This window comes from Hemitrygon akajei, unplaced genomic scaffold (assembly GCF_048418815.1).
Source record: "Hemitrygon akajei unplaced genomic scaffold, sHemAka1.3 Scf000106, whole genome shotgun sequence".
Lineage (NCBI taxonomy): Eukaryota > Metazoa > Chordata > Chondrichthyes > Myliobatiformes > Dasyatidae > Hemitrygon > Hemitrygon akajei.
The window spans coordinates 1025100-1044018 of record NW_027331992.1 but is presented as its reverse complement, the minus strand read 5'-3'; the positions used below and the strand labels follow the sequence as shown (position 1 = coordinate 1044018).

Genomic DNA, 18919 nt, shown 5'->3' with positions numbered 1-18919 from the left:
AGTGGCTTTCCTCACGCGTCAGTATTGGAACTGTTACTGTTCACGATGAATGTCCCCGACTTGGATAACGGAACTAATGGCCTGCAGCACTTTTTGCGGATAATACGACGATAGGTAGATAGGTACGCAGTGCTGAGGAAACTAAGTGATTGCAGCAGGCCTTCAAAATTAGAGGTATGTGCAGAAAAATGGCAGATGGAATACAGTTGGGTATTTTATAAAAATGCATTCTGGTTAAAGGAACAATAAACCGGACTGTTATCTAAATGGGGAGTAGATTGAATCATGCCCTCGTCAGAGGCAGATAGAAGTGCTTGAGCAATTCTCCTAAACTATTAATTTACAGATACAGTCTGCGGTAGGGAAAACAAATGCAATCATAATACCATTAATCTCAAAAAGAACAGACGGTAAAATTAAGAAGATAATGCTGAGTCTTAGTAAAACACTAGTCAGGCCGCATACTGAGCACTTTCGATAGTTTTGGTAAAGTGGAAGTTCATAAGAAAAATTCTGGGAGTCAAAACACTAACGTACGTAGAGGTTTTGGCAACTTTGTTCAGTTAGCTCAGGAATTTAAAATAATGCATGGGGATCTTATTGAAACCGGCCTAATGTTGAAAGGACTCGATCAGGTGGACGTGGAGAGGGTATTTCCTGCGTGGGGAATCCAGAACTGGAAGACATTTCTTGCAAATTCATGTACGATTCTTTACAGTAGAGGTAAGGAGGATTTTCTATTTTAAAAAATAGAGTAGTGGGGGTTCCGGTGACATCATCGTTGAGAATGGCAGCTTAAGGCAGTATCTCCTCCGGGAAAACGCGTATTAAGCCCCGTTAACCCATCAAGTGTGGAATTTTTCAAAGTATTTGAACTGATAAGAGGGGCAAGAATAGGGAAAAAGAATGGAAATGAAAAAGCGACACTGCGGAGCCTGCGGCCGAGAGGAGTGCAGCGAGCAGCTCTCCTACCAATCCCGTACTAGCAAGGCGGACGCTTTGGCTCGTTCAGGCTAAGCGGCGAATATGATCGAAATTTTGAAAGAGATAAGGGAGTTCCAGAAAGATATAAAACAGCAGCTACATGATATTAAGTCAGAGCTCGGCATCGTCAATCAAAAAATAGCGGGGGCAGAGACTCGAATTGAGAAGGTGTAAGATCGCGTTCAAAACGTTGAACGGATACTCAGTAAGACGATAAAGATGTTAAATCAACAAGAAAGTAAACTGCTTGACCTGGAGGGAATATCACGGCGGGAAAGTATCTGAATATACAACGTTCCCGAAGGATCTGAGGGTTTGTCTTTAACGGAGTTTGCCGGAAAGTTGCTGCAGGACGCGCTGGAGCTTCCCTCGACTGTGGAGCTGGACACTGAGAGAGAGCATCGTGTGCTTGCCCCGAAGCCTGCCCGCGCTACAGAGATAAGCCACGTTCAATCATAATTAAATTCCTTCCATGTAGTACCAAGGCGGAGATTCTACGAACGGCTTGAGGTCGGAAGAGGGTTTTTTAGACGATAAATTAATATATTTCGACCAAGATAACACCCCTCCCCCCCGCGGTCCTGCAGAAACGTAAAGAATAATCTGAAGTAAAGCGAATGCTAAAGCAAGAAAGGATTAGATTCAAAACTCCGTACCCTGCTAAACTTAGAGTGTTTTATCAAGATGAGACAGTGGAAGAGGCAATTACAGACATGAACGCCAGAGGGTTGCCCGATAGTGTGATCAAACCGAGGGAAAGCCTGTCAGATGAATTATCCCGCTCCGCTTGGGAAATAGTGCGAGAATCGAGAAGGCAGGAGACGGGAGGAGGCCGAAAGAAATATATCAGGAAGAGTCTGGGAGTTTTCCAAAGACAGTACTCACCCCCTCCAGAAGAGTCATAAGATTTGGCTAACTTTAAAAATGTTGAAAAGCTAAACGGAAGCAAAAGTAGACGGTGATATACCTATCTCGAGAAATACTTATTATAATGTGGATTTTATATTACTCAGTTCTTCTTCTTTATTCGCTCACTTACTCCTTTTCCTCACCAAAATGAGAATATATACATGTGCACGTACGTATATAATATTTAGGGTTTCACTGCACCTTCCTGAAGTCCGCAAGTATGTTTTTTGTCTTCTCCACGTTCAGGCTTCGGCTGCTCAATTTACACCAATCCCCCACGAGCTACACTTCCTCTCCACACTCCCTTCCGTCAACCAACAACTGTTCTGCTGAATGGAAAGACGTTGACACGGTTTGATCTCCAAACCGGTCGTTGCTATCGATCAGGTAATCATTCCTCCACATGAGACGAACTCGCTGCAACTCGGTGGCCTTCGTCTTCTCCGGAGCTGGAACTTGCTGCTCCTGGTGCAGATGTGTTTATTCGGGATGTTGAACGTCAGCCTGACTTCCCACATTCCAACACTGCATCAGGAACGATACTTATTCAAACAATCTGCTCTAAGTACAGAGAGGGAGTGAGTTACAGGACAGTTTACCTCAACTAACTTGATCTCCCGAAAGCCAGACTGACTGTATATACCGGCACCTTCCGTTAATGAAACCCAGTTGCGAACTGATCGCCTCTTAAATAAAAAAAACAGTTAAAGAATGACTGCCCTTATAACTTGATCGCCACCCTGATTCCAAACCTAGCTCTTTTGATGCAGCCTTGGCGTTGATTGTTCGTCTAGGCGAAAACTGGCTCGAAACTCTGTTTTTCTTTAATCTGATGCGTCTACCTGACTGAATATATATTTCGGTTTACTCGCTGTCATTTGTTGACTGTTCGTTCATTGAATCTGAAAAGAACTGCCAGGAAACTTTAGGGTAAACTAAATACTTTCACACATCCCTGGGGTGGATTGTCCACGTGATAAAGCACTCCAGAGATTATTACCGTGGACTCATATTTGTCGGAATTCTACAGGACTCTCTAAAATTTCCCTGCAGAACTCCCTCACCTTGACTATCTGTATCGTTGGGTTCAACGTACACCAGGAAGTATGCATGCTCACCCTCGCCATTGGGGTCCCAAAAGCCCGATCTGAGACATTCCTCAGCCTGCAGCTCCAACTAACAGACGCGGGATGGAGAAAGTAGAACACACTGATAAATTTGTCAGATGTTTTTATCTCGCTTAAGCCTCACTATCTTAGACAGGCGCACTGTAAAGCCTAGCACTCTGAAAGGGATTTCCGCGAAAAGGGAACGTGAATTTTCCGCCATTTCTGTTGAGTCGCTCTCTGTTGACTGGTCGCCACAGAACACATTAGCCTTGAGATGTTGGTCAAATTACTGGTGGCTTCCACAGTGAAGACAGATGCAAAATACCTATTACGCTATTCCATCCATCATTTTGCTGAATCGCATTCACACCTCTTCAGTACAATGTGTCATTGTGTCTTCTCGCTTATCGCTCGTTATTTCCGTATCGTCAAAGCTGTTGCTTCAGGGTCCGTTATTTGCCCGACTTAATCGCACAAAGCATGCTGCTGAGATTTCACGTCATCTCCACAGCTATCTCTCCAACCCAGTTCATGTGCTCAGCCTTTTAACCTGTTTAATAACTACCCGAGTTCGGGCCCAGCTTTGACCTCGTCTCTCTGCACCCTGCCCGTTGCAGTTCTGCGTCGCTGAGCATCCCGCTTTGCAAGCAGACCCACTGATGCTTTGTTTTCTTCACATTCTGCAAACTCACACTCTTTCGCACGAACCTGCTCAAAAGTTTTGACAGTGAGTCAGTAAAGCGGGATGGAATGACAGGAGCGGGAAGTAGTTCACTGGATGATTTAACGAGACGGGAAGCAGATAGGTTCTAGATTACGAAGATATAATTCTTTCTACTTTGCCCACAGGCCCGACAGACCCGCGATAACTGCACCTCCAAGAGCTTCTCGCCGTGGCAGGTGAGTGGAAATGGAAGGCTGTGACTGTGCACGAGGCGATAGATGAACCAAGAGTGCTGGTGTATCGTGTGGGTGCTCAAACTGACGATCGGGTCGAGAGCTCTCTGGTAATGCCATGCAATTTAGTTCGTTAAGCAGCCTCATATGTGGCACCTTGTTAAAAAGTTTCTGGCAATCTAAGAAAACAACAACTGACTTTTCTTTGCCTTCAGATTTCCTATAGCTGTTGGGCGTGTTTAAAATATTATGGCAGAGATAAGGGATCGAGTATGATGCAAATGATGATGAGTCGGCAGATTTACAAGTAGTGGATGCGTGTCACATGCATGTAAGAGAAGGCAAGTCAAGATTGGTGACAAATGCAGACAAAATAAATAATTAAATTCTACCACTGAGACAAAACTGAGCCAAAGAATGTAGGACTGAAGCTTTCGCATTTAGATCCGCGCAACATTCAGAATTACATGGACGAACTTGTGGTGCAACCAGAGATTTCTCGCTATGAAGTCGTGGGCATCACTGAGTAGTGTCTGAAAGAAGGTCATAGTTGAGAGCTTAGCATCTTCGGATATACTTTATCAAAAGGACAGATAGGAAGGCATATGCTGTGGGGTGGCTCTGTCGCTAACAGAAAGCATTACAAATTTAAAAAGAAACACGTGCAGCACCTTGTTAAAGTCTTTCTGAAAATCTAAGTAGTGAATAGCAATTGACTCTCAGATTTACGAGAGTTGTTTGCAGTGGTTTAAACTAATATGACTGAGGAATGTGAACAGTATGATACAGCTGAATATGAGCAATCTGTTTTACATTTAGATGCTATGTGTAACATGTACATGTGTTTAATGATGGAAAAATCCATGACTGGGTACAAATACAAACAGAACAAAGAGTTAAATTCCAACACACAGTCAAAGTTCAAAATGCGGAGAATATAGGACTGAAGGTGCCGTATTTAAATGCGCGGGGCATTCAGAATAATATAGACGAACTCGTGGTGCAATTAGAGTTTGGTCGCTATGACATCGTGGGCATCACTGATTAGTGGCAGAAAGAAAGCCAACGTTTTGAGTATAATATCTAACGATACACTTTGTATCAACAAGACAGATAGGAAGGAATATACAGTAAAGTGGCTATGTTGGCAACAGATGGGATAACATCTTCAGAAAGAGGCATATAAGAAGGAAAATGACACAATCTTAACGGGAACTTCAATCTACAAGGCTATTGGGAAAATTAGTTTGCCAACGGATTGCAAGTCAAGAATTTGTTGAATCGCTATAAGATGTCTTTTTAGAGCAGATTGTTCTCAAGTCCACTCGTGGAAACGATTTTAGACTGGATTTTTTGTAATAATTCAGGAAGGTTGACGTACATGAACTGTTAGGAGACGGTGATCATAATCTGATTCAATTCATACTGCACTTTGATAGGAAGAAGTATAATTCACATCTCATAGTATTACAGTGGAATAAAGGGATTTATAAGGGCTTGAGTGATGTGCTTGCCCAGTTGGATTGGTGGAGAATATCGAAGAGGGTGATGGCAGACAAGAGATGACTGAAGATTCTAGGAATAACTCAGAAGGAACAGGATACATATGTAACACAGCAGAAGAGTTTCACAAGTGAACAGGGTAGTCAACCGTGGCAGCTAATGGAAGATAAGGACTGCATAAAAACAATAGAAATGGCTTTTGTTTCAGCAGAAGTGAGTAGGAACCTTTTCAATTCGGAAAAAAAGGCATCCAAAAAGGAATAAGAATGGAAAAGATGACATATGAGAACAAACTAGCGAAAACGATAAGTCCAGGATACTAAAAGTATTTTTTGTTATATAAAGAGAAAAAAGGAATTGAGAGTTGATATTGAAACATTGAAAAATGTTGGAGTGGTAATGGGGGCAATAAATCGCCAGTCAACAACAGGTACACTGCATCTGCCTTCACTGTTAAAGACATTAGCGTTGCACCAGAGATCCGTGAATATCAGGAAGCAGATATGAGTGCCGTTGCTATCAGAAAGGAATAGGCGAAAGGGAAACTTCAAAGACTTAAGGTGTATAAGTCACGTTGGCCAGTTCTACTACCATAAGACCATAAGACAAGGGAGCAGAAGACGGCCATGCGGCCCATCGAGTCTGCTCCGCCGTTTTATCATGAGCTGATTCAATCTCCCCTTTAGTCCCATTCCCCCGCCATCTCAACATCACCTTTGATGACAAGACTACTTAGATACCTATCAATCTCTGCCTTATAACTTGGCCTCCACTGCTGCCCGTGGCAACAAATTCCATAGATTCTCCACCCTCTGACTAAAAACATTGTTTCGCATCTCTGTTCTGAATGGGCGTCCTGCAATCCTCAAGTCATGTCCTCTCGTACTAGACTCCCCACCATGGGAAACAACTTTGCCACATCCACTCTTTCCATGGCTTTCAACATTCGAAATGTTTCGATGAGGTTCCCCCTCATTCTTCTAAACTCCAAGGAGTACAGTCCAAGAACGGTCAAACGTTCCTCACATGTTAACCTTCTCGTTCCCGGAATAATTCTAGTGAATCTTCTTTGAACCCTCTCCGATGTCAGTACATCCTTTCTTAAATAAGAAGCCGAAAACTGCACACAGTATTGCAAGTGAGGTCGGACCAGTGCCTTATAAAGTCTCTTCATCACATCCCTGCTCCTATATTCTAATCCTCTACAAATGAATGCCAGCATTGCATTCGCCTTCTCCCCCATCGACTCAAAAGAGGTTAACCTTAAGGGTATCCTGCACGAGGACTCCCAAGAGAACTTTGAATTCTCTCCCCATTTAAATAATACTCTGCCCGTTTATTTCTTCTACCAAAGTGCATGACCGTACATTTTCCGACATTGTAATTCATTTGCCACTCTATGCCCATTCCCCCAATCTATCCAAGTCTCTCTGCAGACACTCTGTTTCCTCAGCACTAACGGCCCCTTCACCTATCATTGTATCATCAGCAAACGTAGCCACAAAGCCATCTATTCCATTATCCAAATCGTTGATATACAACGTAAAAAGAAGCGGCCCTAACACGGAACCCTATGGAACACAACTGGTAACGGCAGCCAACTAGAATGGGATCCCTTTATTCCCACTCTCTGTTTCCTGCCAATTAGGCAATGCTCTATCCACGAATGTAACTTTCCCGTAATTCCATGTGCTCTTATCTTGTTTAGCAGCCTCATGTGCAGCACCTTGTCAAAGGATTCTGAAAATCCAAATACACAACATCCACTGCATCTCCCTTGTCTAGCCTAATTGTAATTTCTTCAAAAAATTGCACTAGGTTTGTCTGGCAGGATTTTCCTTTAAGGAAACCATGCTGAGTTCCGCCTATCAGGTCATATGCCTCCAGGTACTCCGTAACCTCATCATTGACAATCGATTCCAACAACTTTCCAAACACATGTCAAGCTAACAGGTCTATAATTTACTTTTACCTTCCTTGCCCCCTTCTTAAATAGCGAAGTGGCATTTGCAATCTTCCAGTCCTCCGGAACCAGACCAAAATCTATCGGCTTTTGAAAGATCATCGCCAATGCCTCCCCAATCTCCACTGCTACTTCCTTCAGAACACGAGAATCCATTCTATCTGGTCCAGGAGATTTATCTGCCCTTAGACTATTCAGCTTCCTGAGTAGTTTCTCTGTCGCAATTGTGACTGCGCATATTTCTCTTTCCTGACACCGTTGAATGTCCGGTATATTGCTGATGTCTTCCTCAGTGAAGACTAATGCGAAATGCTCTTTCAGTCCCTCCGCCATCTCCGTATCTCCCATTACAATTTCATGTACTACTTGCCGGAGGCCCAAGAAATGTTCCTGAAGAGGTAACGGATGCAAAGTTTATGATCTCTCTAGAATCATTTGATTTAGGCGGGGTAGCCGAGGATTGGAAGAGTGCAAATGTCACTCCACTATTCAAGAATGGAGGATGGCAAAAGAAGGAATAATATGGCAAGTTAGTCTGGCGTCAGTGGTTGTGAAATTGTTGGATCAATTATCAGGAATGTTTCCAGATATTTGGAAACTAATTATTACATAACTCAAATTCAGCATGGTTTCTGTGAAAGGAAGTTTTGCCTGAAAAATCTGTAGATTTCTTCAAGGAAGTAACCAGCAGCATGAACAAAGGAGAGGTGGTGGAATTCATTTACTTGGATTTTCAGAAGGCTTTGGAGAAGATGCCACAAATAAGGCTGCTTAACAAGATAAAATGCTATAGCGTTACAGGAAAGGCTGGACGCAGAGGATAGGATTAAAACAGGCCTTTTCTGATTGCCTACCCATGACTGGTGGTGTTACTCAAGGGTCAGTATTGGGACGGCTGCTTTACACATTGTCTGTCCATGACTTAGATACAAGAACTGATAACTTTCTGGTAAAGATGGATGGAGGGGTGGGTAGTTCTGAGGAAGTTTAGAGTTCCTCAGGACATAGACAAACTGGACGAATCTGCCAGTTCCGCAGGACATAGTCAAACTGGACGAATCTGCCAAAAATATGGCAGATGGGAAACAGTGTTGGGAAATGTATGATAACGAATTTTGGTTAAAGGATCAATAATGTGGACTCTTCTCTAAATGCGGGGAGGGAACAATCATACAGAGAGACTTATAAGATCTCGTGCAAGTTTCCCAAAAGTTTAATTTACAGGTCGAGTTTGGGGTAAGGTAAACAAATGCAGTGGTGTCATTTATTTTAACAGGTAGATAATATAAAAGCAAAGACAAAATGATGTCACTGTTTAAGTTGCTTGTAAGCCGCACTTGCAAATTTTTCAACAGTTTTTGGTTCTTTTTTCTCAGAAAGGATGTGTTGTCATTAGAGAGAATTAAGTGGAAGTACACGAGAGTAATTTCGGGAATAACGGAGTTAAAATATCAGGAGCGTTTGACTTCTTTAGAGCTCCAAACCGGTAGTTTCGATCGATCATGTCTTCATTATCCTGTATGAGACGAAGGTCGTCGATCTGTAGATCTTGTTCCTTGATAACCTCTCTCGGGAACTGTATCTTTGTGCCCCTAGTGCAGATGTGTTAATTTGCGATGCTGGACGTCTGCCAGACTTCCCACTTCACACCCATGTACAGAAAACTACTTCTGCAGCGATTCTCACCTCAACACTATGCCAGAATAAATGAGGAATGGACAAATAAGTACAGAGAGAGTGCAACTTACAGGACGATTTGCCTCACCAAAGCCTGATCTCGCCCAAACCTGATGAGCCGAACCCTCTCACAAAACAGGTCTTGTTGGTCCCTTTTAAATGAATTTCACTTTCTGAATGGTCGCTCCTCAATTCAAAAATAAAAAAAATAGAAACAAACAAAATAAAACAAAAACTCTCCTTCAAAATCAGGATCGCCGCCTAATGAAAATACAACTCTTTTTGTGCACCCCGATGTCGAATGGCCAACTCAGAGAAAACTCGCTCGAAACTCTTTTCTTTTTTTAATCTTCTGCGCGTTCCTAACTGAAAGATATCTCTGTTCACTCATAGTCACTTGTTGATTGGTTGTTCCATGAATTCAGAAAATCTGCCGCAAAACTCTACATTCAAACTCCAGATAGTCCTGCTTATGAACGAGCTCCTTTCACGCACCTCTGGTGTGGATTGTCCACGTGGTACAGCAGTCCACAGATTACTGACCTAGAGGTCCAGTTTGTCCGCTTTTATCGAGATCGTAAAGACACTCTGCAGGGCTTCCACAGCTCTTCTATCGACACCATTGGTACATATATACTGCAAGCCATGGCTGCTCACACTTGTTCTTGGTGATCTCTCGGACCCGATCTGAGACACTCCTAATCCTGGCAACAGGCAGGTGTCTGTGTCTCCCCGTGGTTGGCCGTCCTTCACAATAGCTTCTAAAGTTGTACTCATAATTGTGGCGGAATTGCCCCAGGTGTACTCTGTGCTTGCTGTGCATTTCCTTTGCTTTACTTGACAATCACGCAGCTACGGTCTACTGCAAACTAGCTCCCTATTGCTCCTATCTGTCACCTCTTCATTGTCCCGAATGCGTGGAAGATCATCAACCGCTTTTTGAGTTATTTCATACTTTCTTTCAGAAGATGCAGCTCGGTGCAGTAATTGCAGATTTGTCTATTGAAGAGGGGGAAGTCTAGACATCCCGCATCGGAAACCGGTTACAGAACATTGACCCTGGAACAGTTCTCGCCAGCAGACAGGGAATGGAGAAATAAGAACTCAGTGATAACATAGCCAGACACTTTTCCCTCGCCTAAGCCGGAGGATCTTAGACTGGCGCACCCTAAAGCCTGGCATACTCAAAGTCATTGCCTGTAAACATGCAATTGAATTTTCCGCCTTATCTGACAAATCCCTCTCTGTAGATTTGTTGCCGCACACCTCATCGCACTTGAATGTTGGCCAAATTACTGGTGTCTTCCTCAGCGATGGTCAATGTAAATACTAATTGCGCTCATACACCATGTCCCTGAATCCTATTCAAACCCCTCCAGCAACATGTTCAATTAATAATTGTTCATTCTAGCCTATTGCTTTTGGTTGTTCAAATTATAATTGTTCCTTCCTGACTATTGCTTCTTGTTTCCCTATCTAAAAATCTGTTCTTCTAGGATCCCAGGATTGTCCGTCTTAATTGTACAAAGTGCGCTCATGAGGTCTCACGTAGTTATCCACAGCCAGATCTTCAACTCATTTCAGGTGCTCAGCCTTTTGCCCTGTTTTATAACTCACCCGAGCTTTGGCCCAGATCTCGGCTCCCCTCGCTGCTCGCTGACCGTCACAGTTCTGCATCGCTGAGCATCCCGCTTTGCTGGCAGGTCCTTTAAACCTCTGTTTATTTCAGATTCTTCAAACAGATCCCTTTTCAAACTAACCTGCTCGAATGTCTTGACAGCGAATGAGAAATGTGGTACGCTCTGACAGGACTGGGAAATGGACCAAAGGGTGGTTTAAGAAGCCGGGAGGTGATTACGTGTTACTGAGAAAGATTTTTCTATTTTTCCCCACAGGAAACGCAGATGCAGAACATCTTCATCTCAGCGACGTTGTAAAAAGCCCTCGTAAGTAGAACTCGAAGACTAGGTCTGTGCACGGGGCGATTAAAGTGTTGCCGTATCGGGTGGCTGCTCCATCTGACGGACGGGTCGGAAACGCTTCGGTAACGCTATGCTTTCCTAGCTCGTTAACCAGCTTCGTGCGGCAGGTTGTGATCCTTAATAAGTTCCCTCATAAGCTGCAGCACGGTGCACCTGGTGCAGATTTGTTTATCCGAGAGGGTGGACGAGGTCTAGACCTCCGGCATTGCAAAAACACCGCCGCTGTACCACTTCTCGCTAACCGACGAGGAATGGAGAAATAAGATCAAGTGATAAAGTTGCCGATAACTTTCCACCGCCTACGCTTGAGGATCTTGGACTGGCGCACTCTAAAGCCTAACACACACAAGTGCATTGCCGGGACGCGCGCGCTTGAATTTTCCGCTTTCCCATTGAATCCCTCTCTGCCGATGGGTGTCCGCACATTTCCCTTGAGATGTTGCGCAGATTACTGGCGTCTTCCACAGTGAAGATAGATTCAAAGTACCTGTTGCGCTTATCCATCATTTCCCTGAGTCTCATTCAAACTTCTCCAGCGTCACGTTCAATTTGTTACTGTGCCTTAAAACCTATCGCTTATTCTTTCCATATCTTCAGATGTGTTTTTCCAGTGCCCCTTTGTTGTCCACCGTAATTGTACAAAGTGCGCTGTTGAGATCTCACGTGATCATCTATTGCCAGCTCTTCAGCCCACTTCATGAGCTCAGCCTTTAACCCTGTTTAGTACCTCAGCGGAGATGTGGTGCAGAATTGAGCTCCCTCTCTGCACCGGGGCGGTCGCAGTTCTTCGTCGCTATACATCCAACTTTGCTGACAGGCCCAGTCATTCGTTGTTCTTATCACATTCTTCAAACTCATCCCTTTTCGAAATGACCTGTTTGAACGTTCTGATTAAAGTTAAAAACAGTGCACAGTGAGAGGACCGGGAACAAGTTCAAAGGTTGGGTTAATGAGCCGCGAAGCAGATAGGTTCCAGATTAATAGATATCATTGTTTCTATTTTGCTCACAGGAATACCTACCTCAGTCCACTTGCAGGGATGGCTGGTTTTCAACTTGAGGGGTAAGTGGAAATTGAAGACTAACTGTTTTGCTGTATCGAGTGGGTGTTCAAACTAATGGTAGGGTCGGGTGTGCTCCGTTAACACTATGTCATCTTAGCTCGTTAAGCCGCCTCATCTGTGGAACTTTGTGAAAACCTTTCAGAAAACCTAATAAAACAATAATTGATTTTTCTTTACGTCCGATTTACTAAAGCAGTTGGGCGTGGTTAAGATAAAATGGCAGGGATAAGAGATCCAGTATGATACAGTTGATGAAGGGCCAGCAGGTTTATAAGTAGATGATGTGAGTAAGATGCTTGTAGCGAAGGACAAGGGCAGACAGAGCAAAGAGATCAGTTCTACGGCAGATGTGAATTTCAAATGGCGAGGAATGCTGGACTGACTCTGCCGCATTTAGATGCGTGCAGCATTTGGAATGGAATGGACCAACAATTAGACACTGACGTCATGGGCATCACTGAGTACCGGCTGAAAGACGGTCGAATGTGGGAGCTTAACATCTAAGGATATCCTTTTTTGTCAACAGCACATGCAGGAGGGCATATGCGTTGGGATGGCTCTCTTGGTAACAGATGATATAACATCTGTAGAAAGATGTTAGGGTCAGAGAATGTGGAATCTTTGTAGGTGGAGTTAGGAAATTCTACGAATAAATACACATGTGAATAATATATAGAAGTCAGAATAATAGAGAACATGTGTGTATTACTTTGCAAAGGGAGCTCGGAAAGCGCATGTAGGAAGGAACTCGTGAGTTAAATAGGACAGATTCAGGCAGAAAAGGGAGGCTGCCAAGCGGAGCAGTCATCAGAGGGGCGTTCATCGACCGAAGTGATATCAGGCAGAACGGTAGGGCATTGGTTCATTCGGGATTCGTCGACAACGGGTCGAAGTGAGGTATGTAAACTCTGAGGAAGAGAAACAGGATATATGTCTGTGAGGCTGGTGTTCTGTACTGGGTGTGAGATGTGAGAAATCCGGGAGACACCCAGCCTGCTGGACGACTACATGCACATCAGGTGAGTGAGCTGCTGCTCTTTAGGGACCGAATTAGGATACTAGACAGGTAGCTCGATGACCTTCGTCCTGTCAAGAAAAGTGAGAAGGTGTAGACAGGAATTATAGGCAAACCAGGATATGACTAGCTCCCTACAGCTCTTATCTGTCACCTCCTCATTCTCCCTTATGAGTTGAAGATAATCAACTGCTTCTCCAGATCATTCAAACGTTCTCACAGAAGCGGCAGCACGGTGCAGCAGGTGCAGATTTGATTCTCCATAAAGGTGGACGCCATGTAGACCTCCCGCATCGCAAACTCAGTAGAAAACACTGCCTCCGGAGCAATTGTCACTGACAGATGAGAAATGGAGAAGTACGAACATAATGATAAAGTTGCTACCTCCCTTAAGTCTGAGGAATTGAGACAGGCGCACTCTAAAACTTAGCACACTAAAAGGCACTGCCGCGAAGCTGCTTGAATTTTCCGCCGTTTCTGTTGAATCCCTCTTCCTTGACTGGACCCGTCACGACACGCATGCCTCTGCATATTAGTCAAATTACTGGTATCTTCCACATTGAAGACAGATGCAAACTGCCTATTCCGCTCATCCATCCATCCATCATTTCCCTGAACTCCATTCAAAGCTCTCCAGCACAATTTGCAATAGCCCATGGTTCACGTATCCGTATTTTCAATTCTGTTGTTTTGATGTCCGCCTTAATCGCACAAAGTGCGCTGCTGAGATCTCACGTGACCTCCACATCCAGCTCTTCAACCCAGTTCATGTGCCCAGCCTTTCGCCCTGTTTAATAACTCACCCGAGATCGGCCCCCGCTTTGATCTCCCCTCCCTGCACCGTGTCCGTCGCTTTGCTGGCACGTCCACTGATTCTTTGCCTTTTGTTCACATTGTTCAAAGTCATTCACTTTGGCACTAACGTTCTGACGTCAGAACAATGTGACGCTCTCTTAGGATAGGGAAATGGTTCAAATTGTGTTTTAACGAGACGGGAAGCAGATGAGTTCCGGATTACGGAGATATGTATTTCTATTTTGCCCACAGGGCCAACGAACATACCACAACTGCACCTCCGGTGCCTACTCGCCTTGACAGGTAAATGGAAATCGAAGACATTGACTATGCGCGGGACGAAAAATGAACCAGAAGTGCTGTTGTATCGCGCGGGTGCTCAAACTGACGGTGGTGTCGGGAGCGCTCTCGTAATACCATGTAATTTAGCTCGTTAAGCAATCACATATGTGTCAACTTGTTAAAGGGTTTCCGAAAGCCGAAGAAAACAGCAATTGACTTTTCTTTTTGGTCAGAATTACTGGAGCTGTTGGGGGTGGTTAAATGAATATTGCACTTCTAAGGGATTGAGTATGATACGATTGATGTCGAGCCCGCATATTTCCAAGTAGAGGATGTGTGCAATATGCTTGTAAGGGAGGACAAGTCAATGATTGATCACAAATGCCGACAGAGCTCAGAGTTAAATTCCACCAATGAGGCAAAGTTCAATGGGCGAAGAATTCAGGATTGAAGGTTCCCCATGTAGATACAGGCAGCCTTCAGAATGAAGAAGAGGAACTCGTGGTGCAACCAGAATTTGGTCGCTATAACGTCGTGGGCGTCCTTGAGTAGCGGCTGAAAGAAGGCCACAGTAGAGAGCTCAGCATCTATGGATATACTTTGTATTTAAAGGACAGACGGGAAAGCGTATGCAGTAGCGTGGCCCTGTTGATATCAGAGGACATTAATTCTTTAGAAAGAGGTGAGAGAGAAAGTGGATACGTTGTAGGTGGAGTTAGGAATCTGTAAGATAAAAAAATATATTTGTGCTCGGGCTTACTCAGGGAAAGTTACCTTGGACTGGATGTTCTGTAATAACTCAGGTTTTACTCGGAAGCGTAAGGAAAATGAACCCCGAGGAGACAGTGATTGTATTATGATTGTATTATACTTCAATTTCAGAGGAAAATGTATAACTCACATGCAATTTAATGCATATTGCAATGGAATAAAGGGATGTAGAGGGGCATGAGAGAGGTGCTTGACCAGGTGGATTGGAGGGGAATATCCGAGCGGTTAATGGCAGATCTGAAATTAATAAAAATTATAGTAGTATCTCAGAAGACGCAGGATACATCTGAACCACAGAAGGAGAGATTCACAAGTGGCCAGGATGGCAGCTAATGGACGATAAGGACTGCATGAAAGCTAAAGAAAGGGCGGTTAAGGTAGCAAAAGTGAGAAGACAGTTCGAGGATTAGGATGATTTAAAAATATATATTTTTTAAAAAACATCCAAAAGGCTATGTGAAGGGATATGTTGGCATATAAGAGTAAACTATCAAATACGATATAGTCAGGATAGTAAAAGTCGTTTTTAAATTTTTTTTAAAGTTATATAAAGGAAAGATGGAATTTAGAGTTGATATTGGAACACTGGAAAATGATGCGGGTGCGGAAGTAATAGGGGTAAAGAAATCGCCGATATCCAACAGGTATACTGCATCTTTCTTCATCGTGGTCAACTCCTATACATTGTACAAGGCATTGGTAAGGACGAATTTGGAGTACTGTGTACAGTTCTGGTCACCGAATTATCGGAAAGATGTCAACAAAATAGAGAGACTACAGAGAAGATTTACTAGAATGTTACCTTGGTTTCAGCACCTAAGTTACAGAGAAAGGTTGCCAAGTTAGGTCTTTATTCTTTGAAGAATGGAAGGTTGAGAGGGACGTGGATAGTTTTTTTCCCCATTGAGAGTAGAGGAAATTCAAAGAAAGCATTGAGTTGAGAGTTAGGGGACAAAAGTTTAGGGGTAACACGAGGGGGAATTTCTTTACTCAGTGAGTGGCAGCTGTGTGGAACGAGCTCCTGGCGGAAGTGGTAGAGGCAGGTTCCATTTTGTCATTTAAAAAAATGGATTAGTATATGGACAGGAAAGGATTGGAGGGTTATGGGCTGAGTGCAGGTAATTGGGACTAGGTGACAGTAATCGTTCGGCACGGAATAGGAGGGACGAGTTGGCCTGTTTACGTGCTGTAAATGTTATATGGTTATATGATTATATGGTGGGCTTCCGGATGGGGTAGACTTGGAGTGAGGGTCCGAAGGATAGCGACGATTGGAGGTGGTCGATTTTGAACGGTTGTCCTATGAGCGAGCTGTAACTTGGCTCACAGGCTGTTTAATAAGATTGGGCTTTTTTTCCCTTTTATTTCGTTTCTCTACTAACCAGATAATCGAAGGAAGATTTACAAAAATTAATTGTTTAGACGCATATTGTGTATTGTTTGTTATTTCGGGGTACTGATTGGTAAAAGGGGACAGATCCCGCAGCATCCACCCAAAGGAGAGTTCTTAAGTTTGGGAAGGCCGGGGGTTATCAGCCCCTCTATTAAGCCGCTAGGCGAAGCGAGATTTACAAGTGTGGGGGCTCGTCTTGGATTGAATCCGTTGGATGCGTGTGATTACCCTGAGCAATGAACGAGTGGGGTAGATCTTCGTACTCCGAATGAATTGTTAATTCCACTGTTAATACCCTTAAGGTTGCGATTCTGAGTGGAGGTTTGATGAAAAGGCGGGCGCAGGTCTTGTTTTAATGCAGACCAGCGCTGAGGCAGCTGGGGGCGGGTTCCATCATTTCTGAGGAGTGCGGGGAAAGAGTGGTGGGATTTGAAATGTCTAAATAGACCACGTCCCACGTGAAGAGTAAGAATTACTGGTAATATCCGCTCTTAATTCTCTGAAGAATAACTGGAGAAATCAGATTCAAAGTCGCAGCAATGGCAGGTTCCGCCTCTGCACTGGAATAACGCCCACTCCTAAAGGGGCGGAGGAGTATGAGATGAGGGCGGAAGGGACTCTCAGTTGTTAGATGAGTGGCAGTGCAGAATGATGAATGGTTGAATGATTGAATGCGAGGGACGCTGACGTTGTGAGAGCCGTCAGGTTAAATTATGCCGTAGTGACAGCTGTCAATCATCTGCAAGCACTGGACAATGATTTTAGACCGACTGGAGCCCCAGTGGAGCTCATGGTGTGGTTTCAAAACGTGTCAGGAGAAGGGAGAGAAGCTAAATTTTATGTTTTTAGATTTTATTTTTCGTCTAGAGAGGCGGGTAAATTGCTTGCAGCGCAGAGGGGACATTCGGGAGGTTGAGTGCGATGAGTTAAGGGTGGACCAGATAACCAGGGCACCAAGCCCCATGACCTGATTTTGTGGGGTCTCCGAAAGTCTCAAAAGTCGCGCCCCCTCCATCTTTTGTTGAGCTGATCTGAGAGGTACGGAAAGAGGAAAACGTGGCGGAGGCGCGGGAGGACTCAGTCAGCAGGGTACAATCCTCGGTAGTAGTCCGCTGCGGTGAAGTGGCTACAGATACCCTATCCCGGGAAGCCGTTGAGGTGATTGTGGGAGAGTTGAGGACAGTAACGTCGGCTGTAATCAGCAGGTTTGATCCCGCCCCCATATGATGGAGCTGACGGGGGGGGGGGGTGGGGGGGTGGTATCGCAAAGGGGACGAACAATGCAGGTGTTACGCCAGAAGGAGAGTGAGCCCACGGGTACCTCAGCAGGGAGAGTCGTTTGAAAAACTTAGAGGAGACACTGAGAGGGAACACCTTCCCGGAAAAGTATCAAGAACTCCCGGAAGCAAAAGACCCTATTCCTGAAGGCTTAGTGGTTCCATGCTCCAGTGTGTCACTGTGGACAGAGGGTAATTACGATAAAGCCATACTCGACACAATGTCGCAGGTCACGTTACTGCACCGTTCGATTTAGAACCGGTATCTGACGCATTTACCCTTGACACCATTGGACGCACTGGAGATTTGAGGAATCAGTGCTGGTGATTATCCATACGACGGTTATTTGTCAGTGAAACTGGAGTTCTCGGAGGCTGATGTGGGAGTGTCTGGGGTTCTTGATACAGTGGTGCTGTTTTGTCCGGAACCTGCTGAGAAGGGCGGCGTTTCAATACTTGTATGTTCCTCTGGTGGACCCAGTGTTTCGAGCTGCCTTTGAGGAAGTGTGTGGCAGCATTGGTCTGGATACCTAATTTAAGCAAGGGACTGTGTGGTTCAGCCAGTCGAAGCTAATAGTTGTACCGCTCGGGGAAGTACGGAGGGTGATGGGGACCCCCAAATTTCCCGGAGTGCCTGAGAGCGAAACCCTCTTTGTGGATGTTCCGGAAGATCACGAGGGGAAGTCCAGATTTCCTGCTTGGGTACTGGTGAGGTCCGAACTACAGAAGCCCTCGTTTGTATAGGCAAGCAGGATGGCAGTGATTTTCAGGAACACTACGAATAGGGAGGTCATTTTCAGGCTGGGGATGTCCCTGGCGCATTTTATTCCCGGTGACGGTAATGTCTAGTGTCACTGTGAGGCACGCCGGGGAGGGACTATTGGAAAAGGGCTGGGGGGAGTTGATCGCTAATTCAATCAACTCGGGGGAATGCCCGGTACCGCCGGGTTAAGGAAAGGAGTCTGGTAGAGAAGATGTTCAAGATGAAAGGTGTCTTTTCCATTGGCGAGTGTGATGTGGGTCGTTCCAAGAGCACTGCACACACTCTCCGGGTGACCGAGGACACCCCGTTTAGAGAGAGGTCGCGGCGACTGGACCCTGCAGACGTGGAAGACGTACGGCAGCATTTGTGTAAGCTGAAGGAAGCTGGGATCATCACTGATTCCCGAAGCCCCAAGGCGCCCCAGTAGCAGTGGCCCGGAAGAAGAACGGGAAGGTACGCATGTGTGTGAACTATAGAACTCTGAACACCGCACCGTCCGTGACCAGTATACAGTCCCGAGTGTCGAAGACGCGCCG

The 18919-nt window shown here is 44.8% G+C and overlaps 1 protein-coding gene across 6 annotated transcripts in view; it reads left to right on the top strand.

Annotated features, from left to right (window-relative positions):
• Window positions 1–18919, top strand: part of LOC140723262 (uncharacterized) — an 85503-nt gene that overhangs the window by 14620 nt on the left and 51964 nt on the right. For 4 of the 6 annotated variants that reach the window (XM_073037870.1, XM_073037872.1, XM_073037873.1 and 1 more), the window contains 4 exons: window positions 3852–3902; window positions 10938–10988; window positions 12036–12086; window positions 14150–14200. In XM_073037870.1, the coding sequence (XP_072893971.1) occupies window positions 3852–3902; window positions 10938–10988; window positions 12036–12086; window positions 14150–14200 (204 nt within the window). The remainder of the gene's footprint in view (window positions 1–3851; window positions 3903–10937; window positions 10989–12035; window positions 12087–14149; window positions 14201–18919) is intronic. The other 2 variants (XM_073037874.1, XM_073037871.1) reach the window with 1 other exon arrangement.